The sequence below is a fragment of the Trifolium pratense genome, linkage group LG7, assembly GCF_020283565.1.
Source record: "Trifolium pratense cultivar HEN17-A07 linkage group LG7, ARS_RC_1.1, whole genome shotgun sequence".
In the NCBI taxonomy this organism is placed as follows: domain Eukaryota; kingdom Viridiplantae; phylum Streptophyta; class Magnoliopsida; order Fabales; family Fabaceae; genus Trifolium; species Trifolium pratense.
The window spans coordinates 31850970-31873417 of NC_060065.1; the positions used below are offsets into that span (position 1 = coordinate 31850970).

The following is a 22448-nucleotide window of genomic DNA, read 5'->3' on the forward strand; positions in this document are numbered from 1 at the left end:
ATGGTCTTTATTGACCCTGTGTTCTACTCCAATATGTGTGTGATTCAAACCTTGGATTATTGGGTGATGAATTGAAAACCTAAGCAACTTCATACGTTGATGCATCGTTAAATGAAAAATGTAAGATACGGTTCATTTTGGATGTGTATAAAAAAAAATGAATAAATTATTTTAGTATTGATATATTTGAAAAAAAGAAGTTGATTTCTACATTGTCCTAACTTTCTATATTGGCACCACATGCTTGATATCAGACTCTCCGTAAGTTTCTCTATAACTATGGTTTTATTAATTCAAAATCTGAATCCTCTCTATTTATTCTTCCAAACCAAGACACGATATTATACATGTTAGGGTGAGTTTGATTCGAAAAAAAGTAAATATTGGATACAGAACAATACATGATAAGATAGTAGATGACAAGATAGAATAGTACCAGAGAAAGATAGAGAGATAAATTCTTGTTTTTCAGTTCCATGACCAGTTTCTAGATCAAATAGGTACGACAAAAGTTGTCTAGTTCAGTTCCCTAATGTTTAGTAGATCAAACCTAATGTTTAGCAGATCAAACACACTCTTAGGAATGCTAGCAAGACTCTTTTCAACCCTAAAGTGTTGAGACTCAACTTTGGAGATAGGTCCCATACTCAAATTTGATCTAATTAGAAAGTGAGTATTAGAGAGTGCGTTGAAAATAGATTTCCTCTAGCCCTCCTAAATTTATATTTTTGAGATTCAAACATCTATGGAGTCCTGGTAGCTCTTGTCTTCCACACAGAATCTTTCTCTGTTTCCCTCCTACCTCCGTAGTTTCCAGCCTCCATAAAGAACTTTCCACCACAACCTTCAAGCAACCAAACCCATCTTCCAATCCATTTTCAGAAAAACAATCAATAAAAATGAAACAGTGAATAATTGAGGGGGAAGAACGCAATCAAAACTCCATCGCCTATCTCCATGACCATAACTCCACTCCAAAAAATAAAATTGAAAATAGTAAAAAGAAAAGAGAATAGTTAATAATCTCCTCAGCTTTATTCTTACCTTGACCCTTAGCAACCTTAGTTGTATTTATTAGTCAATCAAATAAGTTAGTTTATTAGAGGTAATGTGACTTGGTCAGTCTAAATTTTACCTTTTTTCATAGTTGACTTTCAGAACAAGGGTGATCATTGGGTACCAATTGGATGGTCCAGAATTTCAGAACTTGTCCAAGCAGTTCATGTCGATGCCGTCTGGTCTTCTCATCAATTTGAATTTGAGGATTCTGAAGATGATTTTACTGTAGCTGATCTGGCAGCTCCCTATTGGGAGTGTCCGGCAGGGCCTATATGGTGGTGCCATGTTTATGCTGGTCACCCTTCTGTTGAGGCTTGGCTAAGCAATGCTCAATGGCTACACCCCGCTGTTAGTTTAGCTCTGAGAGATGAAAGTAGACTTATATTATCTATAGGTTCCAGTCAGAGTTGCAGGAGGGCTGTTATTTGAGCTCTTGGGCGATCAGTGTGTGATCCTCTTGTTGAAGAAGACGATATTCCGATTGTACTTAGGTCTTGGCAAGCAAAAAATTTCCTAGTAACTGTGATGCATATAAAAGGTTATGTGTCAAGGATAAACGTTCTCGGTATAGCAGAAGTTCATGTTGTTCTTGCTTTCCGCTTATCTTCACTGGCCTCTTGTCATGAATTAATATTCTTTTAGATAGAGATTAATTCAGTATGCTGTTTTGTCAGGAGCTTCTTTCTACCGGTGGATATAATGTGCCAAGAACCGTGCACGAAGTTATAGCACGGCTTGCTTTCCGTCTCTCACGGTGGGATGATAGGTAATAGTAAAATTTTCCTTCATATTTGATGGGGGTTAATGATTAGTTTGCTCATATATGAAACAAACAATACATATGTTCAGAAGAACATAAACACAGAATGGAACATGTTCCATTCTGTGTTTATGTTCTTCTGTTAAGCTTGCTAAATAAGTTTTTTCTATAAACACATTTATGTAACTTTCTCGTGTCCCTTAGTTGACTTGCACACAGAGATGGAAAACACACCGCACCATACAAGTGTTGTTTTCCGGAGAACTTTTTTCTTAAACTGATTTTCATGCAAATTTCAAGTCTATCTGGTTTAACATTTTCATTTAGATTTTCAGGTTATTCCGGAAATCTATATTTGGGACAGCGGATGAGATTGAATTGAAGTTTATGAACAGGTTCTTATGTGAAATGTATGTGAATTCAAGTCATTCCAATTTTATAAATCGTCTCTCACTTGATTGATTGTTTTCCCTTTGATTAGGAGAACCCATGAAGATTTGAATTTTTTTAATATAATTTTAAATCAACAAATCAGAAAGTTATCAACACAGGTATGCTCTTTCTTGCTCCTTTTTCCCAAAACTCACTCTCCCTCCAAACTCACAAACAAAGCCTTAAGGTTTAAGAAGCTCCTTTCAACTTTTGTGTTTCATTATAGGTTATCAGAGTGAAGTGGTCACTCCATGCAAGAGATGAGATCGTCATTGAGCTTCTCCAACATGTGAAAAGGAATGGAGCGAGAAACTTGTTGGAGGGAATAAAAAGGAGCACAAGGAAAATGATTGAAGAGCAAGAAGCAGTTCGCGGACGCTTGTTTACCATTCAAGATGTTATGCAGAGTACTGTTCGAGCTTGGTAACAGGTATCAATGCCTCATAAGATCATACATTTGGTTTCATTGCAAATTTGCAATGTTAAATTGTTCATTGCTCGATATTAACATGATATTGTGTCTTGAATCTGCTAAATGTATAGGACAAAAGCCTCAAGGTGACTCATAACTTAGCTATATTTGGAGGTCCTGGCCTTGTCCTCAGCATGGTTACTGGTTTATTCGGTATCAACGTTGATGGAATACCTGGGGAAAAAATGCACCATATGCATTTGGTGTCTTCAGGGCCATCCTCGTCTTTGTAGGAGTAGTGCTGATTGTAGTTTGTCAGATTTAATTTGGGCTGAAAAACCCCGTTGCTGAGGAACAGGTAGAAGTTAGGAGGCTAGAGCTGCAAGAAATGGTGAAAATGTTTCAGTACGATGCAGAGACTCATGCCCGAGTCCGAAAAAATGTTCGAAGGAATAACTTACCTCCTCCTGCTGGTGATGCTTTCCGCGAAGATGCGGATTATCTTATCATACAATAGAAACATTATTTGTTGTCAGTACACTGTAGTAATAGTATTGAAGTGTTATAATCATGTATGACTGACCTCACTGAAATTCAAATCCACAAATAGAAGACAGTTGAAGTGTGAACCTGTAGTGATAGTATTGGTAATGTTAGTAGCCATGTAGCATATATTTTTCTAATTATATCCTTTAATCGTTGATTAAACTTTCCGTTTAATAACATATATACCATGTCCAGTAAATAAGTCTAATGCATTCATAACAAAGATGAACATCATGTACCATGAAGCAGCATAGCTTGTGGCAAAATTTGTATCTGGCCTCAGACTTGTATGATTCCAGTTGTGATGTTAGCAGAGTCCTTGAAAGGAATTTGTAGAGGGATAAAAAATCTGTCATATTAATAATTCATGTGAAACTGAGCAACATACAGAATTGTAAAAAGAATTCACAACATTAGAAGAAATGAAATCAAGATAAAGAAGAAGGAGGCATGAGTAGAAAGAACGAATACTCACTCTACCAAGTAAGTCTCAACCTGTTGCACAATAGTCCCACATCGAGGACATAAGAAAGCAAGTGAGTAGATGTGAGATATAAAAGCAGAAGCGAGTACACAATACAACTCATACCTTTCTCGGCCTTTTGGCTAAGATCAAGTGTAGTATCTGTTCTTATCAGTTTAATATCTGATATGTGGCCCATTGGGTCACACGATATTAAATTACTTTTTTGAGGGGGAGGAGCCACCACAGTAGCTTGCTATTGGACTTCTCGTGTGTCGCCAATGCGTTGCACTATTGCATTGGCTAGGCGCACCCCACCAATTCTAGTTCTAACTTTTTGTTGAAGCCACTTTTGTTAAAATCCAATAACTTGGTGTGAAAATGCTAAAATCAAGTAAACTCGGGTGAGTTTACTTCTCTCCGATTTTACCTTTTCAAACTTTTTTTCCCTTTATGACCCAATTTCATTTTTTTTGGCCCATTAGACAAACTTTCCCTGCAATTTTTGGAAAAAAAAAACCACTATGTTATTGTTTGGAAGCTGAAACAGTGAAAGTTTCGCTATCTTTTCTTCTCAAATAACTATTCATCTTCTTCACTATGATTTTTTTTACTTTCATTTTCATCAAAACTGTGAAACTTCAAGCTAGCAATAAAGCTCAATCCTTCAAAGCAAGTTTGATGCAAGTTTATGTATTTTGATGTAAGTTTATGGACATGATGCTATGTTTATATGGTAATTTGGTATATTTTGGCTTTATAATTAACTTAATATTTTGAAATATTGACATTTTTATAGTATTATATTAGTATATATATGTTATATACATAATAATTTTAATATTATTTTAATTTTAGGTAAACCCGTACGAGTTCACGTGTCGAGTTTAGCTAAGCAAAACGATTTAAGGTAAAAACTCGATTTTGACAACCTCGGTTGAAGCATCTGTTATTGACTGCTCTGATTGTTTCTGGGCTTTAACATGTACGTACAGCCCAATACAAGTATTATAAAATGAATAAAAATAAGGAAAATATTTAAAGATGTAAAAACTGGTAGGCTCGAAAATAAGAATTAAGATAATCGTAAAAACCATTTTAATTTTGATACAATACTTTAATGTAATTTTTTGCCAAAGTGAAGATTATAAGATTAGTGCCATTAAGGATCACATTAGGAAGGGTTAGGTTACCAGCAACCGAGAATGTGTCAAACACATTAGCACCGGTGTGTTTGGATTATTTTGAAGAAGCTCTTTTAAGGTAAACAATGTTGCCATAATAAATATTAGCAATAGTTACTCTAAAACTTTTTCTACAAGTATGTTATAGCCCATTGAAAGATAATCACCCAATATTATTTCATCAATGGGTGAGAACTGAGAAATGATATTAGATTGAATGTTAGCAGTAGTCACTCTAAATTTAATTAACCCATTAAGCGAGTGTTTGGTTTCACGTTAGAAACCCATAAACGTGCTTTTTCTATCTTTCAACGTGATTTTTGTATTTTAAAGTGTGTTTGGGTGTCTCTTCTAAAATTGATTCTGTCTTCCAAAAGCAATTCTAGGAGAAGCCACAAATCCTAGCTTCTGCGTTGAACTCCAGAATCAATTCATCATCTACTGTTGCTTGTTGCTTGGCAGTTGGATGGGTCTTTTTCTTCCTTTATTACCCTCTTAAAGTATCATATGATTTTGTGCTCAAGTGAAGATGGAGGCGAAAAATATCATGCTATTAAGATCTCCAATGTTCACCCATGCATGATCCCTGAATTTTTCTTCAAAGCGGCCAATATGTTGCGTTCAGGTTGCAGAATTGCAATATCTAGGTTAGAGAAGGAGTAATTGGGAATCGTTCACCCACCATGGTCTTTTGTAGTCCATTTATTTTCTTTTCTTAACAAGCCCATTAATTTAATGAGAAAAAATAAAAATATTTGTTAGATATTTCTTCCGTCCCGTATTATAAAAAAAAATAAAATAATATTTTCTCATGTTTTAAATTATAAGAAAAAAATCAATTTTTACTTTGTCAAAAAAAAAAAAAATTTACTTTTACTTATTTTCATAAAATTAGTTGCATTTAATTTACTCTATCTTTTCTTTTTTTTTATAATCAATAACCAATAAAAATTATGATCTAAACTAGTCTTTTTTTCTTATACTATTGGACGGAGGGAGTATTTCTTAACAAACCCATTTTGGTAATTAACCACCCCAAAAGCAATTTTGATCTAAACTATCCAAACAATATAAATTGGAGAAAATCACTTTTACAAAATGTATCCAAAGATAAACCAATTTTGTTCAATTTACTTTTAACCAAAATCAATTCTCTTAAACTCAATTCTATCAAACTCAATTCTCTTCACCGCTAAACCAAACACACACTAATTTGTGTGAAGTAATTATCTCTTCCAATGTACAATGATCTTTTTTTTTTATTTTATTTTATTTGTGATTAACCTTTTTATCCATTTTTTTTTGTTGATCAAGGTAGCCTAGTGGCTAAAATTTCACCTTTAGAGGTGAATAAGTGAGAGTATCAGGGTTTGAACTTCGGTCCCTGCATATTACATGCAATGTCTCTACCAACTTAGCTATGTTTACGGGGACCTTTGTATCCATGTTATTCAAACCAATTTTGACTGTGTGAAGATTATGTATCACTTGCTATAATTGATAAGTGTAAATCATACTTCAATGTCGCCTATTTTTCTTAAAATTAGAGTGAAAATGTTTGTTTTGCTTGCCCTACAATCAGAGATGAGAAATTGAAGTAATTCAATTCAGCTTTTATATCGCATTAAAAAAAAAAACAATTGATTTGGATATTCAGGTATGAAGACGGAGACGATGATAATCTTAAAATGAACCTATATTTGGAGGTGTTGGCCTTGTCCTTAGCATGGTTACTGGTTTATTCGGTATCAACGTTGATGGAATACCTGGGGTAAAAAATGCACCATATGCATTTGGTGTCTTCACAGCCATCCTCATCTTTGTAGGAGTAGTGCTGATTGTAGTTTGTCAGATTTACCTTGGGCTGAAAAACCCTGCTGAGGAACAGGTAGAAGTTAGGAGGCTTGAGCTGCAAGAAATGGTGAAGATGTTTCAGCACGATGCAGAGACTCATGCCCGAGTCAGAAAAAATGTTTGAAGGAATAACTTACCTCCTACTGCCGGTGATGCTTTCCGCGATGCAAACTATCTTATCATACAACAGATACAATATTTGTTGTCACTTGTCAGTATGCTTTAATTTCAACAACATTCTTGTGAGCAAGAATCGGAATAAAATTAGAGGGACAAAAGTACAATTTAACCTAAATTATTTAGTATTGATATATTTGAAAAAAATATATGATTTTTTACGTTGTCCTAATTTTCTATATTGGCACCACATGCTTGGTATCAGACTCTAAGTTTCTCTATAACTATGGTTTTATTAATTCCAAATCTGAAACGTCTCTATCCCATCTTCCAATCCATTTTCAGAAAAACAATCAATAAAAATGAAACAGAGAATAATTGAGGGGGAAGAACACAATAAAAACTCCATCACTCATCACGTAAGTATAATTTTCGACATATATATTTTGTGTTAAAATCTCACATAGAGCTGTTTTAGATACACAAAGGCCAGAAAATGAGTGCTGCAGAAGATCAATCTCGCTCCTCAGATTCCTATGGACAGATGGACATATCTGTGCTTTCGAATTTGTTCGAGGACGAAAAACACCAGTTAAATCGAGGTACTCATCAAAGGTCACAAACAGACTACATTTTGACAGCCAATATATTCAACGATGCATGTTTTTTCAAATGGCTTGGTCAAGGCTTCTTCCACAGGACCAGATGAAAAGAAACTCTCACATCCGTAAATGTCTCAAGGGACAGTTCATATTATGCTTCCAACGATGACAAAAAAGGCCAGGTCCTTCAAGCCGACCAATCCAATGCCCCGGAAAAACACAAGGGTGATCATTGGGCACCAATTGGATGGACCAGAATTTCAAAACTAGTCCAAGAAGCTCCGGTTGATGCTGTCTGGTCTTCTCATCAATTTGAATTTGCAGATTCTGAAGATGATTTTACTGTTGCAGATTTGGTAGCTCCCTATTGGGAGCGTCCGGCTGGGCCTATATGGTGGTGCCATGTTTCTGCAGGCCACCTTGCTGTTGAGACTTGGCTCAGCAATGCTCAGTCTACATCCTGCTGTTAGTTTAGCTTTGAGAGATGAAAGTAGACTTATAAGCGAAATGATCGAAGAGCAAGAAGACTTATAAGTAGACTTGAAAAAGACCATTCAAGATGTTATGTAGAGCACTCTTCGAGCTTGGTTACAGGTATCAATACCTCATAAGTTCATTGCAATGTTATATCGGTAATTATCTTATATTAACATGATATTTGTCTTGAATCTGCTAAATGTTTAGGACAAAAGCCTCAGGGTGACTCATTATTTAGCCGTATTTAGTGGTGTTGGCCTTGTTCTCAGCATGATTATTGGTTTACTCGGTATCAACGTTGATGGAATGCCTTGGGTAAAAAAATACGCCATATGTATTCGGTGTTTTCACAGTTATCCTCATATTTTTAGGAGCAGTGCTGATTGTAGTTTTCCTGCTTTGCATTGAACCGAGAAAGCCCATTGAAGACGAACATGTAGAAGCTAGGAAGCTTGAGCTCCAATACAATAAGGCCCGGTTGTTTGTTGTTGATAGTTACTTAGATGTGTGCGACAATAGTTTTTGCTCCTCGCTTGTAGTAGTTGTAGAAGAGCTTATTCCTCACACCTAGTTGGCTTAGGACTTATTAAAGAAAAGATTAATAAATCTCTCTTCTCTTGAAGCAGTGTGTGTGGACATGTGAGAATAAGTTCTTTTTAGCCTTCAATAAGAAAAATGAATCAGATCTAACTACTCCTGAGAAGTCTGGTGAACGCTATAATGAATTGTATCCCAAGGTTTTTCCTTACAACCCTTTGTCAGCCTTAAAGTTTATGATATATACTTAAATGCCTTAACAACAATCATTGTAATTTTCTTATGTAATAGGTTGCGACTGGATTCCTTTCTTGTGTGCCTACGACTTCATATCTCCATTGATATTCCACGAAAGTGTCATGATTGCAGTAAGTATTCACTTGTACAAGTAATACTTTAGTTGATGGTAAAGGGTGAGCAGTGGAAAGGCCAAACCCCCAAAGAGGAGGGTTATGATGGCCATGTTTTGGATCACATGGGAAGCACATTCGCAGCTCAATGGTACAAAATAAATGCAGTGCTTAGAACAAGCACCAGGTTTACGGGTTCCATAACTATCGTTGCGCTCCATTGTTGAAACTAATCAATGAAATCAGTTTCTTTCAATTCTCTGCAATTTACTACTTGTATCAAGGTGCAGGGGTCATTATTGGTTTTACACATTCCCTCACGTAATGACACTTAAGCATAGACAACGCAAAGGATTGAGCTATCGACCATTTGGTCAATAGAGGCTTTAAAATCTTCAAACTTCAATTGGACCGTGCTATACTGACATGTAGAGGCACTATGTTTATCAGTGTTTTTAGCTGAGGATTTGGTGCAATCATTTCCTTCCGAATTCACCGGAACGGAGTCAAGTGCAATGCAAGTGCTTGTAAAATTACTTGCCAAGATTCATCTAAGCATGGGCGTAACTTTGAGGAAACAACAGGCGATTGCAGCCCATCAAGAAACAGATTCCACCAACGTTATCATAATGATCCAGGTTCATCTCCGAGATAAAAGTATGCACCCTGAATCACAGCTGCTTTTTCAAACTGTAAATCCAAATACACATACATGATAGAATGAATCAACAAAAGTTGACTAGTAGGGAGATGATTAGATACACCGTGCAATTTACACAACATTAAATTAAGCAGAAAAGAAACCGATCCACAATAGTGCCAAGAAGACTGGCACCTACTGGCTGCATGTTCTCAAACTGAATTGTGCTAATCTGATGACAAAAAAATAATAGGGAAGGGTGTGATTGATTCTAACATATCTTTAATATTTACAAGGAACAAAGGGTAAATTATTCGCTGCTCATATATTCACTGTTTCCATTAAATGAGATTGCCCCTAATTTACTGCCTTAAATTTGTCTTGTTAACTAAATCAGTTTTTGTTTTTTTTTGGTACATGCAAAATCAGTTCCTATCACTATGCTAATGCATATACAGAGTTGGTACCACAACCCCTAATTATTTTTATTTTTTGCTTGTTCAGGAAGTACAGCAGCTTGTTTCCAAATCTATAAATGACAACCAGGAGTTGGACCAAGTCGAGCTTGGGGTTGTGGGACCGCTATCATTGTAGCCACAGCTCCACCAGAAATAAGCCGGTTATCGTATGGGTCCATATATTCATTGCTCGCATACCATGATCGCCCCATTGGTGGTCGTGTGAATTTTGTATGACCAATAATCTACATCTATTCGGCACTGAAATCCTATGGAATAGATGTAGAGTATTGACTCATACAAAATTCACACGGTCCCCGATGTGATTCATGGATATATGATCTCGTATGGTAACCGGCTTATTTCCGGCAGAGTTGTGCCTACAATGATAGCATTGTACGGTGGCAAGGGAGAGAGGTCCACCGAAAATAAGCCGGTTACCGTATGGTCATATATTCATTGCTCGCATACCATGATCGCCCCATCGGTGGCCATGCGAATTTTGTATGACCAATAATCTACATCTACTCAGCACTGACATCCTGCGAAATAGATGTAGAGTACTGGATCATCCAAAACTCGCATGGCCCCCAATATGATGATCATGGATATATGATGCTTATTTCCGGCGGAGTTGTGTCTACAATAATAGCATTGTATGGCGGCGAGGGAGAGAGGTCCACCGAAAATAAGCCGATTATCGTATGGGTCCATATATTCATTGCTCGCATACCATGATCACCCCATTGGTGGCCATGCGAATTTTGTATGACCAATAATCTACATCTACTCCGCACTGAAATCTTGCGGAATAGATGCAGAGCACTAGATCATACGCAATTCCCATGGCCCCTGATGTGAATGGCTATGCGAAATTTACAATGAATATATGATCTCGTATGGTAACCGGCTTATTTTCGGTGGGGTATGACCAAATCTATAAATGACAAACCCAGGACCAAGTCGAGCGATTGTTGGACTGCTATCATTGTAGCCACAGCTCCACCGGAAATAATCCGGTTACCGTATGGGGTCCATATATTCATTGCTCGCATAGCCATGAATCATGATCGCCCTATTGGTGGTCATACGAAGTTTGTATTACCAATAATCTAAATCTACTCCGCAGATGTAGAGTACCGGCTCATACAAAATTCTCATGGCCCCCAATGTAATGATCATGCGAAATTTAATTTTCAATGAATATATGGATCTCTTATGGTAACCAGCTTAGTTTTCGCGGAGTTCTGCCTACAATGATAGCATTGGGTTTGGGTTGAAAATGGTATTGTGTTGTTGTTATGGAAGATGGAAGTGGGATTGGGTTTAGGCGCAGCACTGCTGCTACTGAGTTGTTGTTTGATTTTGTTTTTTCTTTTCTATTGCCTCTGTGTTCTCCCCCTCCCTCTTCTGATTTTGCTCTCAATTTATAAACCAAAGTGATAAATGTTTGTGTTCATTGGATAATTGGTTCATTGGATTGTTGTGTACTTTGGCTGAAAAAACAGATTTGCAGGGATGAAATTGGAAAGGAGAGACTCACCTTTTTGATAGAGTGTTGATCTGGTGAAAACTAAAGCTCGTTTTGGAAAAAGTTGAAAATAGAGAAAGCTGAAAACAGGGAGGGACGCTGTGCACGGTGCTGTTGCTACAGTATTATGCTTCTTTTTGCTTTTTGTTTTGTTAATTAATTATAACTATTTTTTCACCGCAAGTTGAATCTAGTTCGAGGTCAGTTTTTGCATCTTCCTTCTGATTACAGTTGCGGATGATCGAATCATGATCGTTCTTACCAAATTCAGCGGCAATCACCACTTAATCAACTAACGATTGATAATTAATTATAACTATTAATAATAACAATCTATGATCTATAATAATAATAATAATAATAATAATAAAAAGAAACATGAAAAAAAAAAAAAAAGAGGGGGAAGGGGACACACACAGCAAAAGTTGCTGTTTTGTGTTGTTTCCAACTGTGATCCTTCCTACCAAGTTCAACGCCAAGTTCAGCTTTGACTGATATAGGAGGATTTGACCACCGACGATTCCGCTACTTAAGTAGCGGACGGCAAGGGCGAAATTTCTCAAAATTAAAATGAGAAACGCGTAAGGCGCGCGAGTAATTGATAGGGTGACAAAAGTAAACCTCAAAATCTATAGGTGACAAAAGTGCATCTTTGTCACATGAAAATATTAAGCACGGGACGAGAGAAAAATCAAACCATACTTAAGTAGCGGAATCGTCGCTCCCTCAGGATTCAGTTACTTTGGATGATGCGGATAACCTTATTTGGCATTCTCAGGTTCCTTTGAAGGTTACCGTCTTCGCGTGGCATTTATTGCGGGACAGGTTGCCCACGAGAGCAAACCTGGTTACTCGTGGCGTTTTGTCTACTACGGTTGCCACTTGTGTTTTTGGATGTGGAACGGCTGAGTCGGCTCATCATTTATTTCTCTCATGTGGTATTGCTGGATCGCTTTGGGATTTAGTTCGCGCATGGGTTGGCATTACATTGGTGGACTCCACTTCTCTGCGTGATCATTTTGTTCAGTTTACGGCCTCATTAGGCGGATCTCGAGCGAGGCGGTCCTTTTTGCAGCTTGTGTGGCTTGCTTGTGTTTGGGTGATATGGACAGAGAGAAATCATCGGTTGTTCAAAGGCTCAACGGGCACACCTCATATTTTATTGGACAAGATCAAGTTTTTCTCTTTCAGGTGGTTGAAGACGACGAACATCACGTTAGCTTTAAACTACCATAGCTGGTGGTCTAGTCCACTGTTGTATTTGGGCCTTGTATGATTTTACTTTGATTGTATTTCTCTGACTCTATTGTATTTATTATAGTCTACCTTAGTACGTCTTGTGCTGAGGAGGTTGTTTGTGTTAATATATATCATTTTGGCTTCTTCAAAAAAAAAAATCAAACCATACTTGTGAGACTACCAACAAGGAGAGTGGAAAAGGGTGAGGGAGGGTAAGAAAGTTATAGTTAAGGTAAGAAAGAATAATAATGAGAAGGAAAAAAAAAAAAAACAAGGACCCATTGGAGAGAGGGACCAAAAGTAAGATTTAAATATATAGAGGTGATAACCAAAAAATTACAACTAGTATTAATCCAAAATTCACAAATTTTATATGAAAAAGAATAAATTTAATTAACCACGCATGCATCCATAATTGACAGTAGGGATTTCGTGTATTGATTTCAAATATAATATAAGGGGGACCAAAAAAGAAAAATAGAAATATAAGAAATGCAATATCATGAAATTTAATGATGGACAAAAATGTCACAAGAAAATAAGTGCTAAAAACTCTATTCGCATCGGGTATTCAAGTTCGAGAATCTATTTGCATGTCAAAACTAATTTTCACAATCACAGCACAAGTAACATCGGTATTCAAGTTTGAGAATGCAGTATGAAGTAAGATTTTTAAAATCAGATCTAGGAAAAGCTAAAGTATAACTGTTCTTCATTGCCAAATTTCATGTGTTTCATTTAAGAAGGGATCTTGCAAGATGTTCCCTAGCTGTGGCCAATGCTTGACTCAGTGTCTGCAACAGAAAGAAATACAGTTATATCCAAATAAGTGAGTTTCATTTCAATATTTGTTTTGATATCGAAGTGAAGGATGTAACATACCTGTTCCGACAAAGGAGCTCCAGAATCGACACTATTGCTTGCAACTTTCCCAGCTATAACATTTGGATCAGTTTCAAGAACAATGCTGCACAAAATATGGAGACATGTAATTTGAGTGAGACAGGGAAAGAGCCAAAGTAAATCGAGAAGAGGCAAGAATAAGAAGAGAGATATAGGTATCAAAATTAGGAGAACAATGTTAGGGAAACGGGGATAGTTGAAGGGCATTCAAGGGCGAAGGAGAAGATCAGAGGGAAATGCTAAGAAGTTAGAAATATGATTATGCTGAAACTCAAATAGAGTGGGACTTAAAATAATTAAAATCACAATGGAGCAATAAAGTGCTATAACCTATAACTATGGATACGATGTGCATTTTATCCCACAAGGCCACAACCACAAGAAACCAAGAGGAAATAAAATTGAGTAGTAACATAATTAACTCTATCCAAAGTTTAGGTCACGCCTTCTAAGGTTAAGCCATGGTCTCGTAAATAAAAGGCATGGCTTAGAGTACCATTATTCAAACTTTCAAAGCAACACACATGTAAAACTTGTGCTTCATCCAATACTATATATTGGTTTGATCTAAACAACAGCTTTTCATTTAATAACTATGACATGATGAAATTATTGCATAAAAGATTTTTTCTCTCTGATATATCAAATAGCTCCTAAGATTTGCATTTTGGAAGAAAGGGAAGAACAAGAGAATATCTAAAGAACCTAACGAACAAATAATGGAAGAAGATAAATTTATATGAATAACCTATGACATACCCGCCGTCAATAATTTCATCAATGCACAATAGAATGAGATCCAGGTTCTCGAGTGCTTCCTTCTTGTCGACATTGCCTCTGGAGGAAAAAAGGGGGAGAAGCCAGCAAAAACATCAAGGACAGCCAAGTTCATATTGACAGAAACACCTTTGAACATCAGACATAGACAAACAGTGAACTAGTGAAGTATCAGAAAACAACCTGAGCAGGAGGTTAACAGATTCAAAAAATGCCTGCAGAACTGAGGACAGTATAAGCTCGTTTTCTTCGTCACCTCCAGTGACAAAGAAGTGAAGATCTTGGACAAACTTGTAGACAACAACGTGATTCTCAAGCAATATTATCTCCGCTGTCAAACGTAAAAACAACCCATCAAATGAGGTCACACACATAGTCAAGATTACCAATCAATCTATTTCAAATTCTAATCACATGATAAAAATACCTCTAGAGAACGAAACACTCACCTTCATTGCGAGCATTTGTCCTCTGAGTCTTGCTGAATACAAGGTTCTCAAAAGCTTCCATTGCACTATTGGTTGCCCATTCATCTGAGAAATACTTCACTGCCACGCGTCTTCCATCAGAATCCAGAAGCAGCATGTTCTTTACAGAAGGGCACAAATCCTAACAATAACACACAATACAAGATCAAAACAATAGTATTGGATGAAAAATCTTTTTTTCAATAATTTCATTATATGCCATAGTTATTAAATGAAAAGCTGTTGTTTAAATCAAAACAATAGTATTGGATGAAGCACAAGTTTTACAAGTGTGTTTCTTTGAAAATTTGAAAAATGGTGGTCTAAGCCATGCCTTTTATTTAAGAGACCATGACTTAACCTTAGAAGACGCGACCTAAATTTTAGATAGAGTGAATTATGTTACTACTCAATTTTATTTCCTCTTGGTTTCTTGTGGCTGTGGGATAAAATGCACATCATATCCATAGTTATAGCACCTTGATGCTCTATTGGCTGTGGGATAAAATCCTAACAATAACACACAATACAAGATCACAACTTTCCTAAAAAACACCTCACAAAATCTCCTCTTCCAGTTCCACTATACAGTAATTCAATTCAACCAACTTCAATCAATTTTTAGCACAAAAGCAATCAATGATCAAGAAAAAGATACAAATACACCATCTTCCACACAACTAATGGCTCTTAATTTCAGCCGTTTACAATGCAAACCTTTATATTACAGTAAAATGCAGGCAAATGTGGCAACAATTGCATTTACAATACTGTTGCAGAGACCTCTAAAACCGTTATATTGTGGCCACAATTTCGGAATGCAATTTACAACTATGGCTAACCACTATTCACTATGAATCCTCGGATTAGGCGTGTCCCAGTGTCAGACACACATAGATGTCTGACATCAACACTTATGATGAAATTGAATTATGTCATTTTCTAAAATTATTATCCGTCATCAACGTGTCAGTATCCATGTCGTGTCGGTGTCTGTAACCGTGTTTCATAGATTATTCAACATTTTTTCAAAAAAAATCTTAGATTATTCAACATTTTGTCAAATGAACACAAAACTATTATTCAATTTGAGTTCCCATGAATCTCAAACCAAATACCACATTGTATATAAAAATTGTGATCGACCAAAAACAACATGAATCTTATAGTGTAATAAGATCAATCAGTGAAAAAAAGGTTTAAGTTAAACCCAAGCTAAATTCTGCTTCAATTTTCTACCAAAATCACAAAAATTGATATACAAATTATTCAATTGTTGCAATAAAAATTCAATAGCAATCAATGTTAGCACCGGTATTACACTAAAATTGAATCATCAAAACCAGATCTGTTGCATACAAAAAACGCAACAAAAAAAAAACGAAAATCGTGATCATGCAAATGTTGAAGGCGAGATCAGCGAGATCAGAGTTAACAGAATTGAAAACAGAAAAGATTGAAATTGAAGTCAAGAGAGAGAGAGAGAGAGAGAGAGAGAGAGAGAGATTACGAGTTTGGAAGGAGACATGACGGAGAAAGCGTCGGAGAAGAAATGTAACAGAATTCTTCTTTCCCACAGCTTCTCTACTGAAACAGAATATTTATTTCAACCAATGTCAACTATTCTTCTCATTTTGTTTATTTTGTACTAATATTCAATTTTTTTCTACTCCAAAAAAATATATTTAATTTTTATTTTTTGAAGTGTATTTAATTTTGTTTATTTTTTGAAGTCAGGGTATTTTTATTTTGTATTTAATTTTGTTTTTTTATTAAGTCAACATATTTATTTTTTTAATTGTGATAAGAAACAATTGTCCTCGTAAAATTTATCTTTTTTCTAAATTAATCTTATAATATTTGTTTAGTTTTAGATTTTTTTTCTGGCACAGTTAAAAATACATTTAGCACGGGAGAAAGTCTAACCTAAACACAAACCCAATACCTCAATGTTAGGCACACTCACGTAAAAAATTAAAGAGAAATAATTAAATTGTTATTGATTCATTTGACTATTATACTTTTCTCTTAATTTATTAGAATCATGTGTGTGTGCCTAAATAAATTTGATTTGTGATTGTGTCTATAGAAGAATGCCTCTTAGCACGGGGCTAGTACCATGTGGAAGTGGCCGGTAACTATAAGGGGTAGTAACACTGGGTGAGTATCACGGGCTAGTAGCAAGAGGTTGACTATATTGGTAGCATTGGGTGAGTATCACGGGCTAGCACCACGTGACTGACTGGGCTAGTAGCATTTGACGAGTACCACCTGCTAGCAGCATGTGGCTGACTGGGCTAGTAGCATCAGACGAGTATAATGCAATAGAATGACTAATAGTAAGTGGCTGACTGAACGAGTATCACGTAACTGACTGACTAGTAGCACGTGGAACTGTGAAAGTGACTGATAACCGCTCCCCATCTACCTAAGCATATATACACTATGCATTAGGGTTGTTGTATTCGTTCATTGTTCACATATCACTAAACTTCTTAGACCCGGGTTTAGATAAATTCTGATTAGATGTCTATATAAATAACTTTTACAAGAACAAATCATTTATCTTGAACATTTACTCAAAAATGGAATATGTAACCTCCTAGTTGTGTGAGAAAGTTCGAGATGATATTTTATTTTTGTTTTGACCCTTTGGTATATGGCTTCGATAATACAGAGTTCGACTGCGAGAAAAGTAAAGTTTGTCCAACAATAGTTCCTAACAGTAATCGAAATTGGGTTATTGTGCGTCCCTAGGGGAAACTCATTAATCACTTGCACCTAATGTCTTGATTCAAAACTTTAAACTATCATTGGTTCTTCCGAACTATAAAAGTTCACGCGGCATGTTACAAATGCACTTTTTTAATAACATATTATTGACAAAACTTCAAAATAATATTAGTTTAATAATTTAACTATTTACTTAATCTGTCCCGTGAACTTAATTCAGCTGACAGAAAATTGTATTAGATAGGATTCGAATCCCGATAGTTTCACTTATCCACGAATCAAATTTCTAGCCATTAAAATACTTGAAAAAAAGAACTACTTTCTCCGTTCCTTATTACTTGTCGTTTTAAAAAAAAATTATTGGTGAATTTTTTTGGTAAGAAATTATTGGTGAATTAAAATAAGAGTATAATAAAATAATATACTTTTTTTATTATTATGTTTTTCTTTCTAAAACGACAAGTAAAAAGGAGAACATTATAATCTACCGTCAATATCTTAGGTTCGACATCCAATTCTCTCACTATTCCCAATTCTCTCACTATTAAACTAAATCTAGTGGGTTAAAAGAGAAATTAAGTTCTTGACAAAAAAAAAAAACAAAAAGAGAGAAATTAAGTTAACCAAGTGTAATTTATTTATTATTTATTTTTGTTGTTGCAATTTTGAAATAAAATTGTGATGCACACATGTACTGAGCTCGGTTGTGGTATTAGCTAGCAAAAGACCTTCCATACGGAGACTTGACATCACTTCGCCACCCACCGGTCACCATCCAATCGCCACCTACCGTCACGCCATTCCGGTGAGTCATATTCATCATCTCGTTTTCCTATGATTTCTATTTTGATTCTCAAACTCTCTCTTTAAATTTGAGAACAAAACCCTAAATTGTAGCATAGGAATAGTTATGAGCTAACAAGTGTTTCTTCTGGTTATTCTTTTTGTTCTTCAATTCATGCCAAAGCATAAAAGTTTGATTTTAATTGCTCTCTGTATTAATTAATTGATATTTTGATGATAAAGCTGTTTATGGTTTAGGGTTTTGAGTATATTTGCATTGAATTGATCAACTTCATTACCATCTTCACAAATTGATCTTTAATTTCTTAAACAACTTATCACTTTACCTTCAACTCAATTCTAGTCAGAATCAATTCACACAAAATCAATTTTTCTCACCGCAGAACCAAACATACAATTGAATGTGTTCTAATATAATTGAATCTGCATACATAGTTGATTCTAACTTGAAGCTAGAAGCTAGAATTTGGTGCTTTTTCCTGCATAATGGATTCTAACTTGAAGCTAGAATTTGATGTTTTTTCCTCCATAGTTGATTTTTAGCCTCAAATTAATTATTCAACTTTTTTCTTTTTGGGTGTTAACCCTCTGGTTCCTAGGGGAAAGGGACCCCGGTGATCTAGAATTCGGCCGTGAGGTAAGTAAAGTTTGGCAAAGAATTGTTCCTAGCAGGAATCAAACTCAGGTTCTTCCGAATGATTTTCTGACTGTAGTACCAAACATACTCTTAATGATGTTTATCACTTTAAAATAAATGTAGAAAAGCAAGAATGAAAGAACTAATGGCTAAGTCACATTGTAGAAAAGATGACTTAGCTCGAGGGACACTGTCACTTAGCCATCTTTTATTTCATTCTTGCTTTTCCACATTTATATTAAAGTGATGAACATCATTAAGTTGTTTAAGAAATAAAAAATCAATTTGAAAAGAAGATTGTTTGGGTGGATAAAGTTGTATATAAAGATCCATAATGGATAATGCAACACTTTACTGAACCTCACCATGATGGTGGTTTTATTGCATTGGACCATTCTCTTTTCTTTAGGAACATTTAAGTCATTCTACTAATTTTTTTAGGCAAACTGTAGGATATAGGAGGAGTCAAGGAATCTAAAGGCATATTTTTCCCTTAGTTAGTTACACGATCCAATACTACCAAATGCCCCATGTCTTGTATATCCAAATGTAAGATAAACTATAGGGCTTTATGTTTTAACTTTTGTAACTTCTAAATAAGAACAAAAGTACTCAACTTGGTTTATCTCTGTTTTATCATTGGTAAACATATGCATCTGTTGTGCTGCTGTGTTCTTATACATTCATTATACTGCATATAACTGTTATTTGTTCAATCATCATCAAGATAAAGATAAACTGAAAATAAACATGGATTTGGTTTCATTGGAATTAAAAATGTAATACTATGTATGTCTTGTAGGGACATAGGAGTTCTGAAATTGTAAGGCTGAAGATTTGACTTGTCGAGCAAGATGAGGCTGTTAACACACAATATGCTATCTTCAAACATTAAGGGTGTGGTGAATGGATTTCCATTACGAATAGAAGCCGAGAAAGTGGTGGAAAAGAATGTGGAAATGAATGGTGACTTTTTGAAAAAGATGTTTGAGAAGATTGAGTGGAAGGCTTTTGTGGAAGCATCACGGGGAATGGGGTACACCGAACTACCTGAGGAGGCTGACACTTCCATGCTGGATTCAGATGAATTTCTGAGCCGGTTTCACCATGCCCTCTTGGAACTCCATCTTGAAGAAGGTGCTCTTGTTTGCCCAGAGACCGGACGACGCTTCCCCGTCAAAAAGGGCATTCCAAATATGCTTCTTCACGAGGATGAAGTCTGAAATTTTGTAATTAGCTGATTAACACCCTCCTCTGGTTGCCGGTAATGGAAAGAAATCAACTGCAGTTAGGATTTGTTGTTTTAATCGAGTTTACCTCGTATATGTTGACAGATGTTGTATGGCTGCATTTTTGGACTATTGTTTGATAATTTCACTATTCCCAACTGCATGTTATATAGAACTGTAACTGGAGCATCATAGTGTTTTGATTTTGATGAGTTTGTTATTCCTTTTGATTTTTTTTTTGCCATTTGTGGTTATCATCGAGGACCCCCTTCTATCGAAAAAATTCAGCATACATTCAGGGGTAAACATGAAAATTACCGCGACAAACATAAGATATTAACAATATTGGCAATGTGTCAAAAAAAAAAAACAATATTGGAGCATTCTAACATTGGGTTCGTCTGGGCTTGTCTCTGGTTTATGCTCGTGCTCATTCATAAGCTACATTTTGATGTTTTCTCTCCTCGACCCCCGTGAATCTTTTATCCCCCTGAGTTTCCAATTTTGCCCTTGAAAAAACTTCGGTTCGTAGAAACCGAAGTTTTTTTTTGCCTTGAAAACAAATTTCGGTTTTTAAAAACCGAAATTTACTCTAAATTTGCACTAGAAAAAATTCGGTTTATGCGAACCGAATTTTTCTACAAGGGCAAAATTAGAATATTGGGGGTATAAAAGATTCATGGGAGGGGGGAAGAGAAAACATCCTACATTTTTGCAATTTGGTTTCGCGTCCATAGGCAGTTTCTTGGATTGTGATGCATGTATGATTGCTTGTTGGATCTTTACCTTTTTTATTGATTTTAACACTTTTTGTTGTAGTTTGTTTTTACTAGACCACGTTGATGACACCAGTTAAGGAACATAATATAGCAAAATAATCTTGAAATTTGTGTAATCTATTTTTTCAAAATATAGAAAAAAATAATTTCAATACAAAATTTATCTCTTTTGATTTTCTTAACCATTTTTTCAAGGGCACTATTTAGCATTGACCTTAGGGGGCGTTTGTTTCAAGGTTGTTAATTTTACTCCCAGGAATCATATTCTCAGGAAATAATAATGGGAACTTTATTCCCAGGTATTTTAAAAAAAACATGTTTGGTTCATATTAACTACATTCCTAGGAATTACTGATAAAAGTGGGTAAAAGAGAAGTTATTGGAAGTTATTTAAAATGTATTCCCATTTTCATGGGAACTTTTCTTTCCCACTCATTTCCTTGGGAATAAAATCATGGGAATAAGAGAAGTTATTGGAAGTTATTTTATTCCAAGGAAATTTCATATCCAGGAATAATTTCATGTCAACCTTGTAACAAACATGGGTATATTTATTCAAACCCATATATTCCCAGGAATATTATTCCTAACCTTGAAACAAAAAAATTATATTTTGAATATAAAACCGTCTTCAATGGTGGATATTTATTTTTTAAGTATCAGTACCTAATAGGTACTACCATTGGAGCAAAACCTAAATACATACTAGTTCTACAATAAGAAAGTGGTACTTATATAATTTTTGTGGGACCTATTTATAATGTAGAGTTATTGAAGAGATGTGTTATTGGTGAGACTTATAAAATAAGATAAGCCCCAAATTTTGGCCCTATTTGATGAAGTTCCAAATTTTGAAAAATCCAGTTCCCACCCCTCGTGTTTCTTTTCTACCTCATGCGTTTTCATTTTTGTCCTTGGATAAATATTTCGGAACGCGTTTTCCAATTTTTATTTTTGCCTTGAAAAAAACTTCGGAATATATTTTATGAATTTTTCCTGAATTTATATATTATATATACGTAAGATAATTACACTTAAATGGAAGGTAAACGAGTAACAAGCTACGCCGCTAACCCTTTTTGAATGGCAAAACCAATCCTCTTAAATACTATATCTAGAGACCTAGGAGACACCACATTACTATGCATGACTCTTTGGACTCTTTTCAAAATATTTTTTTTTTGAAAACTTGGTATCCGGCCTTAGGACCGACTAATCCAAGGGGACCAATCCCACCGCCCACTTGCGGGGGTCCCATTTAAAGCCAGAGTTTTTTTACTCTATATGGACTTAGCCCACCAAAATTGGCACTAGTGGGAATCGAACCTGAGACCTTGAGAGGAGCATACTCCAAGGCCCCAAGCCAACACCACTCGACCAACCCCAAGTGGGTTCTCTTTTCAAAATATTCACAGCATCTGGTGCTAGGAAATCAAATTTTTCCTGAATTTGAACTTG

General features: G+C 35.6%; 2 protein-coding genes, 1 non-coding gene and 1 pseudogene across 4 annotated transcripts; 3 read left to right on the forward strand and 1 right to left on the reverse strand.

Moving 5' to 3' along the window:
- Positions 1 to 6937, forward strand: LOC123896251 (annotated as a pseudogene).
- LOC123900231 lies at positions 3795 to 3990 on the forward strand. Its single transcript, XR_006805883.1, has one exon. It is a non-coding gene; the product is annotated as a U2 spliceosomal RNA (small nuclear RNA).
- Positions 6938 to 13200: 6263 nt separating the features above from the next.
- On the reverse strand, positions 13201 to 16446 carry LOC123897716 (coatomer subunit zeta-1-like). Its single transcript, XM_045948459.1, has 6 exons — positions 16319 to 16446; positions 14791 to 14950; positions 14525 to 14672; positions 14324 to 14401; positions 13544 to 13628; positions 13201 to 13455 (listed from the first exon to the last, which is right to left on the reverse strand). The coding sequence occupies exons 1-6, from the start codon at positions 16334 to 16336 to the stop codon at positions 13396 to 13398; spliced, it is 549 nt and encodes a 182-aa protein (XP_045804415.1). The 5' UTR covers positions 16337 to 16446; the 3' UTR covers positions 13201 to 13395.
- Positions 16447 to 18198: 1752 nt separating this feature from the next.
- Positions 18199 to 20423, forward strand: LOC123899968 (multifunctional methyltransferase subunit TRM112 homolog A-like). 2 transcript variants are annotated; one of them, XM_045951244.1, is made up of 3 exons: positions 18204 to 18346; positions 18945 to 18982; positions 19785 to 20423. In XM_045951244.1, the coding sequence occupies exon 3, from the start codon at positions 19837 to 19839 to the stop codon at positions 20203 to 20205; it is 369 nt and encodes a 122-aa protein (XP_045807200.1). In that variant the 5' UTR covers positions 18204 to 18346; positions 18945 to 18982; positions 19785 to 19836; the 3' UTR covers positions 20206 to 20423. The 2 variants fall into 2 exon arrangements, with proteins under 2 accessions (XP_045807199.1, XP_045807200.1); XM_045951243.1 differs by lacking the exon at positions 18945 to 18982 and having other exon boundaries at positions 18199 to 18346.
- The last annotated feature ends 2025 nt before the right edge of the window (positions 20424 to 22448 follow it).

Bases quoted from the DNA above. Each gene is read 5' to 3' on its own strand.
- LOC123897716 (XM_045948459.1), bottom strand. The intron at 14,673-14,790 runs GTGAGTGTTTCG...TACGTTTGACAG, and splicing joins GACAAATGCTCGCAATGAAG to CGGAGATAATATTGCTTGAG. The intron at 14,402-14,524 runs GTTGTTTTCTGA...TTTTTCCTCCAG, and splicing joins TCTGTTAACCTCCTGCTCAG to AGGCAATGTCGACAAGAAGG.
- LOC123899968 (XM_045951243.1), top strand. From the start codon at position 19,837: ATGAGGCTGTTAACACACAATATGCTATCTTCAAACATTAAGGGTGTG.